At 32.3% G+C, this 18,907-nt stretch overlaps 3 protein-coding genes across 3 annotated transcripts; 2 read left to right on the plus strand and 1 right to left on the minus strand.

Moving 5' to 3' along the window:
• Window positions 1–112: 112 nt before the first annotated feature.
• Window positions 113–6,296, plus strand: LOC146927421 (mitochondrial import inner membrane translocase subunit TIM44-2-like). Its single transcript, XM_085700698.1, has 14 exons — window positions 113–340; window positions 432–526; window positions 1,998–2,060; window positions 2,189–2,264; window positions 2,421–2,465; window positions 2,540–2,932; window positions 3,014–3,082; window positions 3,275–3,339; window positions 3,878–3,934; window positions 4,033–4,105; window positions 4,800–4,904; window positions 5,089–5,160; window positions 5,269–5,331; window positions 6,049–6,296. The coding sequence occupies exons 1-14, from the start codon at window positions 155–157 to the stop codon at window positions 6,178–6,180; spliced, it is 1,494 nt and encodes a 497-aa protein (XP_085556824.1). The 5' UTR covers window positions 113–154; the 3' UTR covers window positions 6,181–6,296.
• Window positions 6,297–7,386: 1,090 nt separating this feature from the next.
• Window positions 7,387–12,321, minus strand: LOC146927422 (GroES-like zinc-binding alcohol dehydrogenase family protein). Its single transcript, XM_085700699.1, has 5 exons — window positions 12,135–12,321; window positions 11,898–12,039; window positions 10,001–10,227; window positions 9,309–9,566; window positions 7,387–7,797 (listed from the first exon to the last, which is right to left on the minus strand). The coding sequence occupies exons 1-5, from the start codon at window positions 12,174–12,176 to the stop codon at window positions 7,492–7,494; spliced, it is 975 nt and encodes a 324-aa protein (XP_085556825.1). The 5' UTR covers window positions 12,177–12,321; the 3' UTR covers window positions 7,387–7,491.
• A 3,455-nt stretch (window positions 12,322–15,776) lies between these two features.
• On the plus strand, window positions 15,777–18,906 carry LOC146927423 (cation/H(+) antiporter 2-like). The gene is made up of 3 exons (XM_085700700.1): window positions 15,777–16,011; window positions 16,351–17,340; window positions 17,514–18,906. The coding sequence occupies exons 1-3, from the start codon at window positions 15,859–15,861 to the stop codon at window positions 18,729–18,731; spliced, it is 2,361 nt and encodes a 786-aa protein (XP_085556826.1). The 5' UTR covers window positions 15,777–15,858; the 3' UTR covers window positions 18,732–18,906.
• The last annotated feature ends 1 nt before the right edge of the window (window position 18,907 follows it).

Raw genomic sequence — 18,907 nt, forward strand, 5'->3', positions numbered from 1 at the left:
ACTCCACGATACACGTCCAAAAGACGAAAATGATTATTTAAAAATAAAATAAAATAAAATATAAAATAATAATAATAATAATAACACATACCTCACCGTGTGGCTCGCTCGCATAATATTGCAGCAAAAGCTGCACCAATATTAAAACCCTCTTATGTTTCTTCTTCCTCAAGAACAAACCCCACAATCCAATATACATATATATACACCACTCATGTATACGTATAGAGAGAGAGAAAGAGACTGTTATTTGAACGAAGAATATTTAACAATGGCTACGAGAAAGCTTATTCGTGATTTATTACTTTCACATCATCAATCTCTTTTTCTTCCTCAACAAGTTCGTTCATATTCTTCTTCCCTTTCATTATTTTTTTTCTTAATTCTTAATTTTCTGTTTTTATTTATTTAATTTTATTGGAATATTGTAGGGTTTGAAAACGAGGTTGTTTGTGAATTCAGTTGATAGACGTGGATACAGTGTGTTCAATGAGTTTTCTAAGAAGGTTAAAGATGAAACTGTTAAGTATGATTTCACTCACTCCTTTATCTCTTGTTAATTTGTTTTCATTGCATTTTTTAAGTTGTAATGTAATTACATATAGGTTCTTAAACTAGGTTAAGGGGTTGTATGAGTTTGGTTTAGAAATTAAATAAACTTATTAACCCATGCAACTTTGAAAACCTAATGTTTTGATTTAATTTTTAAGTTATGAAAAATTGGAGGCGTGTTTGATCCCTTAAAAAATAAGGGACCGGACATGGCAACACTAGTTGTACCATGTTTAATTGTAAAACTGTTCTAGGAACCCGAGTATTTTAATTTATGAATGTAAAATTCTATAAAGCACATACACTCTTAGGTTTAGTTGTATCGAGGGACAATGTTGTCAATTACGGAATGTAGAAAATACTACCTCTGGTCACTATTATAATCAAAAAGCCCTTTTTTTGGTTCATTGAATAAATGATGTATTTAATCTATAATAAAAAATTAGATACATTATTTATTCAATAAAAATAAAAAGTTGATTTTTGCTTATAATAGTGACCGAAAACAGTATTAGGGATCATAAAAAAGTTGTTTGTTCAAATTATGCTACGCTAGAGCGCCATAGGGTTAGAAAAACCACTATTTGTCAATTCTTTGTACGAAATAGCATATCACAAAACATTACCTTGTTCAAATTCCAAACGCAATAATGATATAGCCGCTATTTGGCAACACTAACGGATACACTTTTTTCGTTGCTTTGTCATATCTCTGACACCCATCGGACCTGACTGCCATGAGAACGGACACATCTACTTTTTTATTGCAAAAATCAGAAACTAATATCCTTTTAGAAGTAATATAATCATATTTTAGTTAGGCATTTTAAAACTTCTTGCATATGCGCATTTTCCTTACAGACACACCTTCATCTTTGGTCGTTTTTTATTCCCCCTTTCCGTTCTTGTATATTTTTTATGCTAGTGGTGCAGCGTCTTAGTGTCCGTGTCGTATTTGGAGTTTATTTTTCATAGGTAAAATTTCACGAATTAAATAAGTCTATTAATATATTTAGCTTAGAAATTTTGTTAGGTTCAGTGTAACCAGCCCATATATATGATGACACATAAGGTATATAGTGTTATAGTGCTGCCATAGCTGCAATTTAAACTACTTTACTAAATAGCATATTGCGGAACAATAGTGATTTCTTCAAATTCCGCTATCCTATAGCCTGTTATAGCTGTTATTTGACAACACTGATTGGTTGGATTTAATTACTGCGAAACAATAGGGATTTTACATGTATACAGGGAAACCCTTTAATTGAGTTATGTGACTAAGTCTTTATATCACCTTCCTAAAACAAATGAAAGAATAGATCTAAAATTTCATGCTAGGACATAAAAAAACTTGCTCTGTTGATTATCTCCTAGCTTTTCGTTCCTCCCGCTTATAGATTTTATCGTCTGCTCTGTTTGATTCTTGTCGTTGGTGGTTGTAGAAACCCGGAATTCCAAAAGTCTGTGAAGGAGCTGAAGGAAAAAGCAGAAGAACTGAAAGAAAAGTAAGTATTGTTTTATGTCACATTAAGCTTTTGAAGTTATCCATTAATAGGCTGAGACATACCATTGTATGTCAAAGCTAGCTCGACACTTAAAAGGAGTGACTGAGATGGTTGATTGGCAAATGCAGAACAAAGAAGACAACTGAGCAGCTGTACAGACAATTTGATGGTGTGTGGAAAGAAGCTGAAGCTGCTGCAAAGAAGGTATAAAGCTTTTGTTTGTTTATGTGGCTAAAGCTTTTGATTCTTCTATATTGCCTTGTTATTGAATTTTTTTTTTAGGAACTCGGTATCCTTTAATCTATTGTGAATAACATGACACGTTTCTTGGAATTTGATTAGTATTTATACCTTTTGCAGGTTTCTCACAATGTTAAAGAGAAAATTTCAGCTGCAACTGAGGAGGTCTGATTTACAAATCTTCCAGCAAAATGTGATCCACGATCGATGGCTTACTGATATTTTTCATTTTAAATTAGGTGAAAGTTGGGATAGGAAAGCATGACTCTTCAGGATCAACTGATTCTTCAACAAAAAAGAATGCCGATGCAAAGCAAGGAAGTCAGACATCACATGAGGGAGAGAAAAACGAGGAATCTCCGTCTGGCAATGCTTCAGAATCATTGTTTAGCAAATTTAAGTCCACCTTTTCCTCACCAATGGTTTCCACTTCCTTCCAAAAATTAAAAGATGCAAAAATTGTGGACATGACCAAGAAAGGTTATGACATACTAAAGGAGGAACTAAGTAGTAACTCACCTAAGAGACAGCGTGTTCGTTTCACCGGAGAAATAAGTACAAAAACTGATCTTGTTGTTATGCCCTCTAACCAATCTTGGTGGAGTAAGAAGGTTGATGAGTTCAGGGACAAGGTAACTGTGTTACAAGTCTTTCGTAATTGAATTGCCTACAATGTCTCTCCGTTAAGATATCTTATCTACCTTTTCATTTAGGTTAGACGCCATCCTGTATCCAAGAATCTCATTAAATATATTGATCCAGTGAAGACAACGAGCCGCGATGTAAGTTCTACTCCTGTGTTTTTTATTCTACTGTAACAACTCTTTCTTCTGCCTGCATTTTGTTCTTTATTATGCATTCTGCATGTTGCCTCAGTCCCCTTAAAAAATATTGGTGTTCGGTGCGCTAATCCATGGTCGTGGATAAAGAAAGTTAATATTTCATCTAACTTCTGAATCACCTTTTATTGGCAGATAGTAGATGACGTGCTGGATATAATTGACAGAATTGACAGCCCCATTATTGATACAATACAAAGGTATGTTTCTCAGTTTCTCTTGTTCTTAGAATTACCAAGTCACTGATTATTGTAAGCAATGTAATTATGTTTGGTGCAATATTTGTCTTGTTATCATCTAAATATCTGCAACACATGATAAAGATTACTTTGTTAATCTATTAAGTCCAGAGACTCCAAAATTGAGGTGTCGGTTTCATATCCGTATATAGTCCTGATAATCGTATGAATATTGTAGATATTTATCCTTGAGTATCCTCCAATTTTCTTAATTGTTGAAAGAAAGTATGGACTAATGATACGATTGAGATACGTCTTCGGTACTTTGAGATATAACTTCTAAAACACGGCTTCATGTTTTTTGTACAGCCTTATTCTTCATTATGTTGTGTGTAGGTGTACCTACTCTTTGTACATTAGCGAGGATGAAGATGTACACGGTCCACTTGATGGTCCAATTGATATTTATATAAAATAGCAATGTTTTTTTTCACAAATATATACATTTATGCAAAATATATATTTATTTATTTTTAATAAATTGTACCAACATGTCTAGGACGTTTCAAGAGACAGATGCTGCACTTACATATAGGAAAATACGTCAACGGGATCCGTACGTTCTTACTCCTTTTTTTTTTGTCTTAGTCTTAACATTTTATTATTATTCTACTTGCTAACATCATTTTCTTATAATATGATCACATGAACCAGTAAATTTTCCTTACCAGACTTTGTGGGAGAAGTGCAGGAGGCAATAAAACCGGTGCTTAATGCTTACATCAAGGTTAGTGATAGAGCATCTGAATTGTATTGATTCATAAGTTAACTCAACCAGATAATCAGTCTTACAGAAAAGTTAAGGAAACTTAAATGAAAAATATAGCGTACTTTATTTTGAAGATAAGGTATCTGCGCCTTTATTTTTGAAATCAGGTTTATAAACGATGTTAAACCTGTATCCAAAAAGCTTAGCTCGGCCCAGTTATATTGATCCGTGGTAGTCACACTAACTGATTGTTTTAAGCTCTTCCAATTCGTGCAAACTGACTTTTCTGCATGTCATGTACGAGCTCTAGTGTTGAATCGCCAATGCAACAACCATAAATTCTTTAATACAAGCACATTTAGCTATATTTCTCCAAGTCTAATAGGCTACAGGTCTCAGGTCTGCCATTTTGTGTCATAAGGGTACCAAACCCTTGCCCCGACTTTCAATGGTGAACTCCTAAGTGAAGTCTGGAAAAGTTAAGACAGGAACTATAGTAATATCGTTTTGCGAAATTCAAAAGCCTTTTGTGCACTTTGAGAATTGAGATTCCATTTGAACCCCTCCTCTGTGAGCTCGATTAATGGCTTAGCTATCTTACCTATGTCACTTGTTAAATGCAAAACCTGATATCAAGGAATAAAACACTAAGAATAATTTTTGCATTAAATTTATTTGTTTTATGAATTGGCTTTTACTTATAAACATACAGGGAGATTTTGAAACATTGAAGAAGTACTGTACCCCTCAGCTGATTGAACGCTGTAAAGCCGAGCATGGTGCTTATAAAGATCGTGGTATCTTCTTCGATAACAAGGTGAGATTATTACTTTTTTTTTTGCCAATCTTTCTTATTGCTCTCTGTTCAATTACATTTTGTTTTTTTAAGTTTTAACAGGTTAGTACTTGATAGTACCATATAACATAATGAACACATGAAACTGTTTTCTAGAACTAAAATTCGGTAGTTCTATTTTTAACAATGAATTTTCCATATACAGATCCTGCATATATCCGACGCGGATGTAAGAGAAGTCAAGACGTTGGAAACATCTCCGTTCATTATTGTAGTGGTATTATAAATTATTACTTCCAAAAGTTCATTCTTAGCTTGCGAGATTTATTCGTATGCGCAGTAGAAATAAAACTTATCCTGATGGTTTTGTTAAATGAATTTTCAGTTTCAAACACAGCAAATCCATTGTGTACGTGATAGGAACGGGGAAATTACAGAAGGAGGCAAGGTAAATGCTGTATTTTTTTACTGCTCATAGATAAATTTTACGACATGAAAATGCTGTTTTTTGTGTTTACTTACGTAAAGAAAATCAGAATATGTAAACTTAAGATATAATTTTTGACATCCTTACTCGTTCAAATATTTTAGATGTCACGTGACGTTGCGATTTTTTGTCATTTTTTCCGTTATTCTTGATATAATTTGGGTCCATTCAGTTATATATGCTGGCGTGGTGACTTTTGTTGTTTGCTCATGTCTCTTCTATAATAGAAGGCATGCATCATCACGTACACTGAACCATTTGGCCCTCATCACAACTCACTGCTGTCCGCCCTCATCATGTCTCTCGTTTTTATGGCTTTAGCTTTAATTTTTATTCATGGTCTTCCTTGATCATGCCGTCCGTGTCAGTCGGGTTTTCATGAGGGAGAGCCTTGGCGCAACGGTAACGTTGTTGCCTTGTGACCTACCTGTAGGCCACGGGTCCAAATCTTAGAAAAGTGTCTCTCTGCTTGCGGAGGTAGGAATGTGTATATCTACCCTCCTCAGCCCCCGCTCGTTGAGAGCCACGGTGCACTGACCGGATCTGACCGGATCGTTTTTCTTTTATATACAAGATCATGTGCAACATAATTTAGTGTTAATGTTATATTAGTTTCATGAAGTGATTAGAAGCTTGCATTTCTTATTTAACAAATTATGTTTTTTTTTTTTTTACTAGGATACAATTCACTCTGTATACTATCTATGGGCTTTGCAACAAATGAAACCAGAAGATCATGAAGAGGATGGTATTTATCTAGATTGGAGACTGAGAGAGATGCAGCAGCAAGGCATATTAGCTCTAATCTAGTTTTTCACTTTCTTCCCTTTTTTAGGGATATTTGTGTAATTGAGCCTTTGCTACCTATATATTGATTTCATTTCATGAGGCTAATTTTTTATATCCAGCTTATACATCCTTTTTTTTTTAAATTATTATCATTATTTTTTTACTGATTATATTAACAAAATAACATGCCGCTATGCATTTGTTTATGTATAAAAAATAAGCTAGCTTTGCATGGTAAATTAAGTGCCAAATTGTTAATAATAGATACTCTTTTTCTTTTATGTATGAGCTCTTTCTCACAATATCCACTCGTCTGTATGCATCAGAGGCTCTTGTTTTATTTGCACATTATCAAAAGACTTTATTCTAACTAATGTAAGATGCTTTGAGTAAAAACAACTAATGTAGATGCCACATGCACTTACATTTTTCAAATTGATCATCAAAGAGAGATTCAACAACTAAAAGTTTGATTCTTTGGGATCCTCCCAGGAAACGAAAGAATCTGTAGAGGTGCCTTCGGATGCCTCTCATGCAAAAGTATAAGAAATGTTAGGTCGACAAAAAATGTTGTCCAACTCCGTATTTGTAAACAATTCGGATTCAATGTTGTTTTCTATTGTCTCTCTCTCTTAAAGTCAAAAGATATAATAGGGGTATTTTTATACGGTGTTGGATGCAATGTTAACTTTTTGATGTCCAAATAACATCACACTCCCGAAGTATTAAAAAATTCACATTATAGTGTTTCACAATGTTAACTATTGATGCAAGTGAAACACAGTATATGATCACATAAGATTTATTACAATCGTCAACTTATTTGCTGTTTTTTTTAATAATTCTTGACTGATTTTTATTTGCGTGCACCTCACAATGATATATTGTGTTCACTAGTTCCAATTTTGGTTGTACAAATAACACAACTCTATTTCAAAATAAACTTCTGGCCAATCGCGACTGGCAGACATAAGTGTTGACCAAAGCCAAAATAAGCATACTTATAAACAATAAGTTCAAAATATTGCATCTTATTTTCCTTTTAGCCCTCCAAATATATTTTTTTTGAAGGACGTCCTCCAAATATTGTATTGTGTGGTCCCACATTTTTTAAGTTATTTTGATTCCACCTTCAAAAAATAAAAAAATTTGATTCCACAATATTCCTTTCAGTTATTGAATATATGACCATAATAATGGATAGTTATTTAAGAACAAAAACTAATGTTGGATAAAATAGTTCCTTATATTAATATAAAAGATAAAACAGTTTCTTTGAATAGATATCCAACAAGGACTTAATGTCTTAACACCAACACACAACTGATAACCTTATGGTATCAACACAACAGATCCAGAGGTCTTCCTGTTCTCTAAGTCTTCATGTGCTTTTACTGCCTCAGACAATGGATAAGTATGATTAACTCTCACTTTCAAGACACCAGAAGCAACGTTAGCAAACACCTCACCAGCTGCCCTCAAGAGCTCGTCGCGAGTGACGACATATTGAAATAAGGCAGGCCTTGTCAAGAACAGAGATTTTGTGGCCAAGGAAGACAATGGAACTGGATCAGGCGAGCCGGATGACTGTCCGAAACTGACCATGTAGCCTCTAAGCTTCAAGCATGCCAAAGATCCCTGTACATATCATAGAATATCGTCAATGGTTTGGTTTAGATAAACAGAGTAATTAAGAGCTTATAGAATAAGTACTTATTATACAAGTGCTTGAGTATAAACTATTTCTATAACAAAAGATAAAATAAAGTCAAGTTGTTTTCATAAGCTATCCCGGACAGCTATGAAAATAAGTTGAAAACAACTTAAGAACATGTTATAAGTTATCTCAAACAGTTCACAAATGCTTATGCCAGTACATAAGCTCAAATAAGTAAATCCAACCAGACTCAAGTCTATCTATCGTGAGAAAAGTCTTTTCCTAATGACACGTAAGAATAGTCTTTCTGTAATGACATGCAACAGAACTTAAGATCTCTAATTCCCACATTTTTCTTTCTCAATTTCGTGAAAAAGCACAAAATCTTTACTAGTAAGGCGCCAAGTTTCTAATACATTATTAAACTGACAATAATCCTTGGACTTCTGGGCCCCAATCTAGGCCCGTTCATGGTTCTTGAAAAACTGAACCAAACACTGAACTGCACTAGAACCAAACTGAAAACAACCAAATTGTATCCATGAAAGAAAAAAGAAAATAACCAAATTGTTGACAAGGTTATCGAACTAAATTTGATATGTGAGACACGGTTCAGTAACTGAACCCTCACAGAAGTTCAGTTTGATAACCAAATCACCGAGGGTCGGCAAAGAATGAGTAATGACAAAGAAGTGGGAATGGTCGTGTTCGGGATCAGTTCCATTTGTATGTTGTGACTCCCACTGTTTCTTTCTTCAGGTTTTTCTTATCTTTTTTAATCATGTCAGATATTGACTTAATTTAGACTCACATTCTGACCACAGAATAGAAACAGAAAATTGAAGATTCCGTGTGGATGTGCATAAGGAACAGTGCCTAAGTCATTCTTAAATTCTAGTTCAGCAGTGCACCGAATTTCAAAATCAGTTAATTTGGTTCTCACAAATATAAAACAGTTAGATTCAGTTCAGCAAACTGTTTTTTGAGTTCAGTTAGGTTTTCTGTATGAACTGAACCATGACCAGGCCTACCCTAATCTATTGATTCGAATCAGCCTGTTAACTTTTGCTCTTTACATTTCTCAATTGATATCAACTATCGTAACTTACCTTGAAAAATATAAATATCCACTTTCACATTATCATATCTTACAAACTCATTGAGAAACCAAATGTGTTAGCCATTTAATAGATTAATTTATATAGTAGTACAAATATCCACTTTGAAATTATCTAATTGGTGTTTGTTGATGTTTGTTTAATTAATTAATGAACAGCATAGGATCAAATGAAGTATAAACCTAACTTCATTTCTAGATACTCAATTATCATCTCAGAATGAGCACATAAAGAACCAGAAAAGTAGCAACTTTTTCAATGATACTTCCATGCAGGAGTATAAATGTATTAATTTTACTTTTCCATTCAAATAACCAACCATTTGATTTTGAAATTTCATTAAGGTGTAGTATAAGATTGAATAGGCACACTACCTCAAAGGTGTCCTTTCCCACAGAATCATAGACAACTTCAACTCCACCGCCCGACGTGATTTCATTGACGCGGGCGACAAAATCCTCTTCTTTATATATTATAACATGATGGCAGCCATCCTCCTTAGCTTGAGCTGCTTTCTCTTTATTGGATACAGTTCCTATAACAGTTGCACCTAGAGCATTAGCCCATTGGCACAATAAGGATCCAACTCCACCAGCTGCAGCATGGACAAGAACTGTGTGACCGGGTTCAACCTGCAAACCAAAAAGCAAAAAGGATAACAAAAATACTAATAATAATAATCTGATTAGCATGCTAACGAAAATTCTTAGAATTTAAGTTTGGTCTATAACTCAATCTACAAAATCGGCTTGTAAGGTGTAGGATGCCTCTCACTTGTAAACTCATTTTCAGGCCATATCAGATCAAATGTGAGACTCCCCTTACACACATTTAGAATGCGACCTGATAGTGCACGGCCCAACGAATTTTAGATAGGTTCTGATACATCTTAAAATTTGAGTTCAGCCTAATGCATCCTTACAAAACCGGTTTGTAAGGTGAAAGATGTCTTCCACTTATACACTCATTTTTAAATCATATTTTATCTAATTTGAGACTCTAACAAAGTTTAAAGCAAAACGGCTTCGTTCAAATGTGATAATAAAGTTAATTTATAGTAACCAACCTTGAAGCAACTTCGGAGCAAAAATTGCGCTGTCATGCCCTTCAGCAAGATGGATGCTGCAACAGCTGGATCAATGGAGGAAGGGATAGGAACTACTTTGTTTGCAGGAAGAATCTGCTCTTCAGCATATGATCCCATTGGTTGACCGGCGTAACCTACAAGATCTCCAACCTGTATACCAGTGGGTCCAGAACCCACTGCGGTCACAATGCCAACAGCTTCCATACCTGCCGCATCAGATGAGGAAAAGAACTCGCTCAATACATGATACCTTGGCATGGAGATACATTGCAATGAAATGTTAAGAAATTCAAAATCAATGCATGGTTTCAATTGTATATATAAAGTGCCCTTTTGGATAAACTTCTTAACAAGCACTCATGAAAACAATAATACTACAAGAATGTTATAATCAGTGAGTTTTTTAGACTGTATTCCTTGTATATATTGAAATTAAGTTCTCCATTTCAACTTATTTAGAAGCTCTCTCATTTATCCTCTCCATAAACACCTATAAACTTAAAAGGCATTTTTTTTCCCAGAAATTAACGAGACTTACAAAAGACAACCAATAAACATAATTTAATTGAGACTTTTAGATAAACTAGAAAGTAAAAGTTAATCGAAAACAGGACAAAATAGTTGTTTAGCTCCAAATAAACAAGATAGACAGATAAATAGGTTCAGAGTCAGTAACTTCAAACAACTTTGTTAGTATAAGTATGTAATGCTTTAAAGTTAATCAAAAGTTTATCTTCTTTAAGTTAAGATCAAGGTTTGGAATTCAGATTTCAGATGCCATGGAGTTGCTTGAACACACTTGCTTAATTTTGTGATCAATAATTGGAATTGCTCGCTTTGCTATCAAATAAAGTGAACAATCTATCAAATTACAAGAGTTAAACCAATATAGCAAGGGAGTGTTAAAACACACAAACACTCAAGAAAAATAATAGTTAGGAACAAAGTTGACTTTGGGAGTTGCCGCTGTGAAAACTTATGAGTGACATTGAAGGAACGTCCACCAACGATCATCTTATTAGTACTTAAGTATCAACTGTAATCAAAGATGAAATAAGATTAAAGTTTGAGTGAATCTTAATTTGAGTTCTTAAAACTGAGGACGGTCAACAAACTTAGTCATTCTATCAATCAATTGTAATAAATCTAGCTTATAAAATAGAGTTCAACAGAAACCCTATACATATTTCAAGAAATATGCTCCAACTCGGCATTTCTGAAGCTGTTAGATTACAGAGGATTAAATTGATACGACAATTAATTTTCTATTTCACAAAATTGGGACCAAATTTCCCAATCTTCAACGATGATTAACTCATCAAAGTATTCATATTAGCAGTTACTTTTCATAATCTATCTCAGAGAGTTTATTGAAATAAGCTAAAAAAAGCTTATAGATACATATCATTTTTTTCTCTCTCTGGAAATTCGGTGTCCGGTTCAAAAACCGAATAATCCGCAGACCAATTCCACCGTTCACTAGCGGGGGACCAAACTGAAGCCAGAGCAAAACAACTAGCCCAACACATTACAAACACACTAAAACACTTAAACAAGTGTTTATAATTTAAGATAAATGGTCTGTTTGGATTGACTTAATTGAGATTATCTACATACATAAGCACTTCTGCAACTTTTGGGGGGAACTTATCTTCATAAGATGCAAAACAGCTTATTTTCATAAGCTCTCCAAGATAACTTATGAAATAGCTTATACATAAGCACTTATCACGATAAGCACTTATGCTATAAGCTACAAATCCAAACAGGGCCTAACTAAAATAATCAATAAACAAATCATTCAAAACACAAACAAATAACATACAATTTTCCTTAATTCAACAAAACAAAGAACACAATTCAGTAGAGATTAAACCTGGAGTAAAAGGTGAAGAAGGAGCATTATAAACCCCTTTACGAAAATAAACATCAATAAAATTAACACCAATAGCTTTATTCTTCACACGAACTTCTCCTTCTTTAGGTTCACCAATTTCAACATCTTCCCATTTCATAACCTATGTCACGTGATCATGTCAATACAACTCACGTGAGAAAACAAAAACATAATACAAATAGAAAAAACAAAACATCATCATCATGGTGTTTTTACCTGTGGCCCACCAAGTTCATGAACTCGAATAGCTTTCACCATTTCTGAGGATTTTGATGAAAATGATTTTGTGATGTATGATAATGATTTTGAAGTGATGATTTTGGTCAAAGGGGTTGTTGGTTTTTGTAGTAGAGAGTGATGAAGAAGAAGGTTGTGGTGTTTGAACAATGATGACAAAAGCAATGACATTTGATTTGTCCTATAAGGTTTTGGTTTTATGTTACAAATGTGATGTGATGTCATATGAATATAAGATGAATGAATGTGGACGGTCTAGATAGGAACAAAGTCCGGCTTTGCTATTTTTCTCTATCCTTCCTTTGTTATGTTCCGGACACTCGTTAAAGATTAAAAAAAACGAAAATAATTGATAATTTTTAAGTAAAAAAATTTATTTTTTTATGTTTTAATATGTTGAAAATATTGATTCTAAGATAAAGTTTCATTTTAAATTTCTAATCGAATGCTCTAAGGGTGTTTGTTAGCATTTCTCATAGTGATGAGACTCGTTACGAAATTGTCGTAAGTAAAGGTGTTTGTGGTGCACTTTGGATTGATTTTCATGTAAAAATGATTCAATTTAAAATAAAAATATATATGGTTGTTTGGTTTGGATAACCATTCTAAAAAAATCTGATTTGATATGAACATGTGTGGTTTAATTTGGATCGGTTTTTGAAAATCTGAAATGCAACATTAATAGTATTACACATAAATGGTAAAACATATTAAAAAATTAACATTACGTAAAGAAAATAATCGATCATATTTGAAATATATGAATGGAGGGTCCATTTTTTGGTACTTAATTGACATTCAATTCCTTCAATCCAGTACCTCACACAAATTTCTTAAACGGTATTCATTGATCATCTATCAATAATTATATATTATTGCATTTTAATATTTGGGTCATGCTTGGTTAAGCATACCGAAAAAAGGAATTATTACCATAAAAGGAAACTATTGTGACATTTTATGAATTAATTACACAATTTTTAATGCAATAAATACTGTATAATTTACCTTTTTAGTATCCTTAACTAGTGTCCAAAGGGCACCGGTTAACATTTTCTTTAATATTTTAATTTAAAAAATGTGATTCCCCCCCAAAAGAGAAAGTGCTTCACAAAACATCTATCCCTAGTAGGTACTAATTTATTTTGCTCCACAATGGGAGGTACCAAGTCTTAAATGGTATGACCTTTTCATTGTAGATGATCTAACTAATGTGATTCTTTTGTCTCAGATTAATTGTCGCTTTTGGATTGTGCACGATTTTTAAGCAAATAATTAGTTGAATGACTAAAATATGGTTTTAGTCCCTGCAGATATGTCTCGTTTTGGTTTTAGTCCCTGTAATTTTTTTTGTAGTTTTTGGTCCCTGCAAAATATTTTGTTTGAGACTATTTTCGAAAACAAAATATTTTACAAGGACCTTTTTAAAAATCAATATATTTTGCAGGGATTATTTTTCTACAAAATGGGTTCAGTCATCATGTGTCATGTGTGCAAATCATCACAAAAGTGGGGTCAGGGATTAAAACCAAAACGAGACATATTTGCATGGACCAAAAACTAAAAAAAAAAAATATAGAGACTAAAACCAAAACGAGACATATTTGCAGGGACCAAAATCATATTTTACCCTTTACTAAATTACCTTTATTAACTATAATTAGTGGTGTGAATAAATATATATTAGTGAAAAAATAATAAATAATTCATTGATATTCTATTTAGATATGGAGGGAGTATCTCTCATGTGTAAACAAAAAATAAAGATAGATATGTGACGACAAATTAACAAGAAAAAGAATCTTGGGTATGTATCCAAAAACTTTGTTATGGATTATATATGTTTTTTTTTATGTTCAGTGATCTCGAAATTAACCTTTGCAAATTCGGTGTTTGTTTATCAAAACAAAAAATCACTTTTTTTAAACACAATTAAATGTAGAAAACGTTTTTTAAAAAAGTTATTCACAATAAATTCTCATGTGAAACAATTTTTAGATTATTTTAGATTCTCATTTCTTTTTTAAGAATAAGTAAAAAAAATGGATGGAATAATTCACAAATGATTAAAAATAAAATGAGCTCTTAATAAAAAAATTCTAAATAAAATAAAAAGTAAATCTTAATTTTAATTTTGTATAAAGAAAGTCAATTTTAAAGAATAAGTAAAAAAAAAGGATGGAATAATTCACAAGTGATTACAAAATAAGTTGTAACTAATGAGCTCTTAATAAAAAAAATTAAATAAAATAAAAAGTAAATCTTAATTTTAATTTTGTATATAGAAAGTCAATTTTAATTAACTTTACTTTATTTTGAAAATATTATCTCTAAAATACTATATTTGATTAGTTTTGAATTTATAATTTTAATAGTCTTTTATTCTCATTGATAAATATAATCAATGAGAATAAAAGACTATTAAAATTTTAAATTCAAAACTAATCAAATAGTTTTTTATTCTCATTGATATACAAATGTTTCTTTATATCTATATATTTTTAGGGGGTTGCGGTTGGTTCACCATCTGCACCTCTTTTTGCTTAAAAAAACATTGATAAATATAATGAAGGGTAGTTTGGTGAATGCAATTTTTTTATTTATATGGTGGATATACATTTTTCTAAGAGTGTTTTGAATGGGGTGATTGAAATTTTTAGGGATATTAGATATTGGACAATTTATTATATGTTTCAACTTAATTCCTTTTATTTATTTATTTATTTTTTGTCAGGATAGAAAAATTGAATATACATTCTTAAAAAAAAATAAGGACCAATTTGAAAATTTATATGGTGAAATTTGAAATATTATGATATTTCCTCTGTCCTATAATAATCGAGTCATTTGTTTATTTCACACATACTAAGAAATAGTGTATAAGTGAAAGAGCGAGAAAAATGATTTTGAGTGTCTTGTGAAGTATTGGTACATTCACCGTTATCATAAATGCAAAGTAGAATATATTGAATAGAGAGTGATGAAAATAGTATTAGTTAGAGTTGCTCTCTCTGTTTTTTTATCTTCTGGTGTTTTAGCTCTTGACACAAGTCATAAGGAGTAATTAAAGTATATTATGTTTTGGACTAAAAAGTCCTTATTTATATATAATTAAATTCACCTGTGATAAGCCATAGGTCACAACTTATTTAATAGTTTTATGGTGTGTTTTTCAACAAGGGTAAACTTGGAAAAAAAATATTAAATGTACTAAAACATCAAATATTTTAAAATATAGTTGAAGTTCTAAAACATCAAAAGCAAAAAAAAAAGGGAGTATAATTGAAAAAAAAAAGTACTATTGCATTGAAAAAGTAAGGGGGATGTATTGGATTGAGATTTGATTTATGGTCATCCTTTCGTTAATTGAATTATCTTTAACATAAAAAAAAGGTCAAGCTCAAATTACAAACGTTTCATTTTATTTTGGTGTGTGGTTGCAATCTATTTGTTTCGATGCATCGGTTACTTCTATTAAAATTAAGTAATTAACTAATATAATAAAGATACTTTAAAGATAACAATTAGTTGTAAGACTTGGCGAAAGTAAAGGAGGAAAGAGTAGAAAGGGCATATGTTTTGTTATTACTATTCTTCCACCAATCTTTTAGGATCAAAAACATGAAATTGTTAGATCTTAGAATTTCATATCATTAATCATCTCTCTAACATATTGATTTCTGACAAACACAAAAGAAGTACAATGGATGAGACTAACAACATGTTTTGTAACGATGATCTTGTTAACCCTCTAAGTTCTATGGGTATGCAAGTGTCATGCATTCTTGTTGTGTCACACTTCTTCAACGTTGTTCTTAGGACTATGGGCCAACCTGGACCCATTGCACAAATTCTGGTAATCATACAACCACTTTTTTTATATATATTTTTCTTCATTCGTTATATTCTAAATTATTTAAAATTTAACTGTTATGCACTTACAAACAATATATATAGTTTTTTGTCAAAAAAAAAAACCATATATATAGTTTTAAATTGTGGTATGCAACAAAAATTTTGAATTCATCAACTATATTTTCTTGCATTTTACTGCAATATTAAAAGTCATATAAATAATTGATTTACCTAGCAACAAGGCACAAAAATTAAATTATTCTTATTACATACATATTAATTTGAAATTTGATTATAATTAATTAACTAATTATTGGTTTATATTGCATTGTTGAAACAGGCTGGGTTGATATTAGGTCCAATGTCTCATATTGCATATATAAAAGAGACGTTCTTTCCAGCGAGTTCCATAAATTACTATCAAGTAGTAAGCTTCTTTTGTCGCATAAATTTCATGTTTTTATTTGGCTTGGAAATGAATATTCACTACACATTGCGCCATTGGAAAATGGTGACCTTAGTAGCATGTGGAGGTGCACTAATGGGTGGTATAATTGGTCTATCTATCTCCTATTATTTGAAACAACAGTTAGCTGTTCATGCTGAACCCGTCTATTATTTTTATATGACCATTATGCTAATGGTATCATACACAAGCTCCCCCATGGTGATTCGTTTGTCAGCAGAGTTACGATTTGCTGCATCCGATATCGGGCGAATCGCGGTGTCTTCAGCGTTGATTACTGAAATGGGTTGCTTGTTGTTTTTCAATGTGATGGTTACTTGGACAAAAGACTACCACATTTTGTATGGTTTTTATTGTACTATCACTATAATAATAGTGGTTCTAATTAACAAGTACTTAGCCGTTTGGTTAAACTCAAGAAATAGAAACCAAAAATACCTAAAAGCTACTGAACTATTACTAATACTTTTTCTGCTTCTAACTAGCTCAATGGTTATAGAAATTTTGGGCTACAATAGTATTATTAGTTGTTTTATTATTGGATTGTTGTTTCCTAAGGAAGGTAAAACGGCTAGAACTTTGCTACAAAAACTTGGTTATTCAATTTACAACTTTGTCCTTCCAGTATACTTTGGATATTTGGGATTACAATGTGACCTCATAAATGTGTTTAGAAGCTTGAATCGAACAACCAATGTAGCCATATTGATCTTGTTGAGCATTGGTAGCAAACTTGGAGGTACTCTTATAGTTTGTCATTACCTTCATATTCCTACTAATGAAGGTATTTTTCTTGGCTTCATGTTGAACACTAGAGGATATGCTGATTTGCTATTCATTGGTGCAGCAGCAAAGCAAATCATTGTGAGTACATTTCTTGCCTTGATTTAATTAATTAATATATATCAGATTTAGATGATAGAACGTTATAGCGTAATTTGATCCAGATAGTCAACCCGACTTGATTTGTTAATATCAACTATTTTGAATGTAATGTACTAATTCATGTTCCTTGTTTTGTTGATTTACATTTACAGAATTTGAATGCAGAATCTTACAATGTGTTACTAGTATCGATAGTATTAAACACAATAATATCAGGAATAATTGTGTCATTTCTAGCAAAGGGGGAAGAGAAAATGTTTTCAAACAACCATACAACAATTGAACCACAAGAAATGGAAGATGAACTCAAAATTTTGGCTTGTGTGTATGATCCTCGTCAAGTATCTGCAATACTAGCCACAATACTAGCAATACATGGCTCTAAAACATCACCTTCTACCACATATTTAATGCACTTAATAGAGCTTGTGAAGAAAATCAAGTCAAATTTGCTATATCATGAAAAAGAAAATGGCGATATCAGCGATGACGACGAAGCCTTTGGTGGAAATGATGTGGTGGACATTAATAATGCCCTAGATGCCTTTACTGAAGACACAAATATTTTGGTCCAACAAAAAAGGACAGTATCTTCTTTTCTAAGTTTGTATGAAGATGTGTGCAATGAAGCAGAAAATCTTCAAGTATCGATTATTCTTCTTCCCTTTCATAAGCATCAACGAATCGATGGAAAACTTGAAAGCGGAAAAGAAGGTATAAGGATTACTAATCAGAAGGTTCTTAGGCATGCACCTTGTTCTGTTGGTGTAATTATAGAAAGAGGGCTTACTACGTCATTTGGTTTCTCAGAACTAATAGAATCTGAAAACATTCAAAATGTTGCAACACTTTTTTTTGGAGGGCCGGATGACCGCGAGGCTGTTGCTTGGAGCCTACGCATTTCTAAATGCCCTCGAATTAACTTGACAATCATTAGATTTTTATTGTCGTCTTCTTCTTTAGAAAATGAACAAATTGATAAAAGTGGAGTACAATCTAAGGAAAAAGAGATTTTAATGTCGTTGTCTGGGGAAGAGACTGTGAATGATGAGATTGACAATACCTTCATGGTTGATTTTTATAATAGGCACGTCGCTTCGGGAAAAATTGGATATGTAGAAAATTTTGTGAAGGATGGAAGACAAACAGTGGAATGTTTAAAAGAGATTGGTGACATATACTCTTTGTTTATAGTTGGAAAGGGTGGTAGAGGAAATAGTTCACTAACAATAGATATGAGTGATTGGGAGGAATGTCCAGAACTTGGATCAGTTGGTGATATTTTAGCTTCTTCAGATTTTGATATTCATGGCTCAGTGTTGGTCATTCAACAACATAGAGATGCCAACAAAGGTCTAATAGATGATTAGCATTTAGTTAGACTTATGGACATAGGGTGTATAGATGAAACTTCTTTTTCCTTTAAGATTGTGTTAAACAAAAAATGAAATGAAATGTTATGCATATGTTATTTTTAGGTTGTGCTCTCTAGTTGAGTTGGTGATTGAGAAATTAATGAAATTGTAAAAATGGTTAAAATTATAAG

This window comes from Medicago sativa, chromosome 4, assembly GCF_051527215.1.
Source record: "Medicago sativa cultivar Bolivia chromosome 4, Bolivia_mono, whole genome shotgun sequence".
NCBI lineage: Eukaryota > Viridiplantae > Streptophyta > Magnoliopsida > Fabales > Fabaceae > Medicago > Medicago sativa.

Coding starts and splice junctions, on each gene's coding strand:
- LOC146927423 (XM_085700700.1), top strand. CDS start 15,859: ATGGATGAGACTAACAACATGTTTTGTAACGATGATCTTGTTAACCCT. Junction 16,012..16,350: donor GACCCATTGCACAAATTCTG/GTAATCATACAA, acceptor TTGTTGAAACAG/GCTGGGTTGATATTAGGTCC. Junction 17,341..17,513: donor CAGCAGCAAAGCAAATCATT/GTGAGTACATTT, acceptor TTACATTTACAG/AATTTGAATGCAGAATCTTA.
- LOC146927422 (XM_085700699.1), bottom strand. CDS start 12,176: ATGGTGAAAGCTATTCGAGTTCATGAACTTGGTGGGCCACAG. Junction 10,228..11,897: donor TTCTTCACCTTTTACTCCAG/GTTTAATCTCTA, acceptor CTGATGCGGCAG/GTATGGAAGCTGTTGGCATT. Junction 7,798..9,308: donor TGGGAAAGGACACCTTTGAG/GTAGTGTGCCTA, acceptor TGATATGTACAG/GGATCTTTGGCATGCTTGAA.
- LOC146927421 (XM_085700698.1), top strand. CDS start 155: ATGTTTCTTCTTCCTCAAGAACAAACCCCACAATCCAATATACATATA. Junction 4,905..5,088: donor GTATCTTCTTCGATAACAAG/GTGAGATTATTA, acceptor TTCCATATACAG/ATCCTGCATATATCCGACGC. Junction 5,332..6,048: donor AAATTACAGAAGGAGGCAAG/GTAAATGCTGTA, acceptor TTTTTTTACTAG/GATACAATTCACTCTGTATA.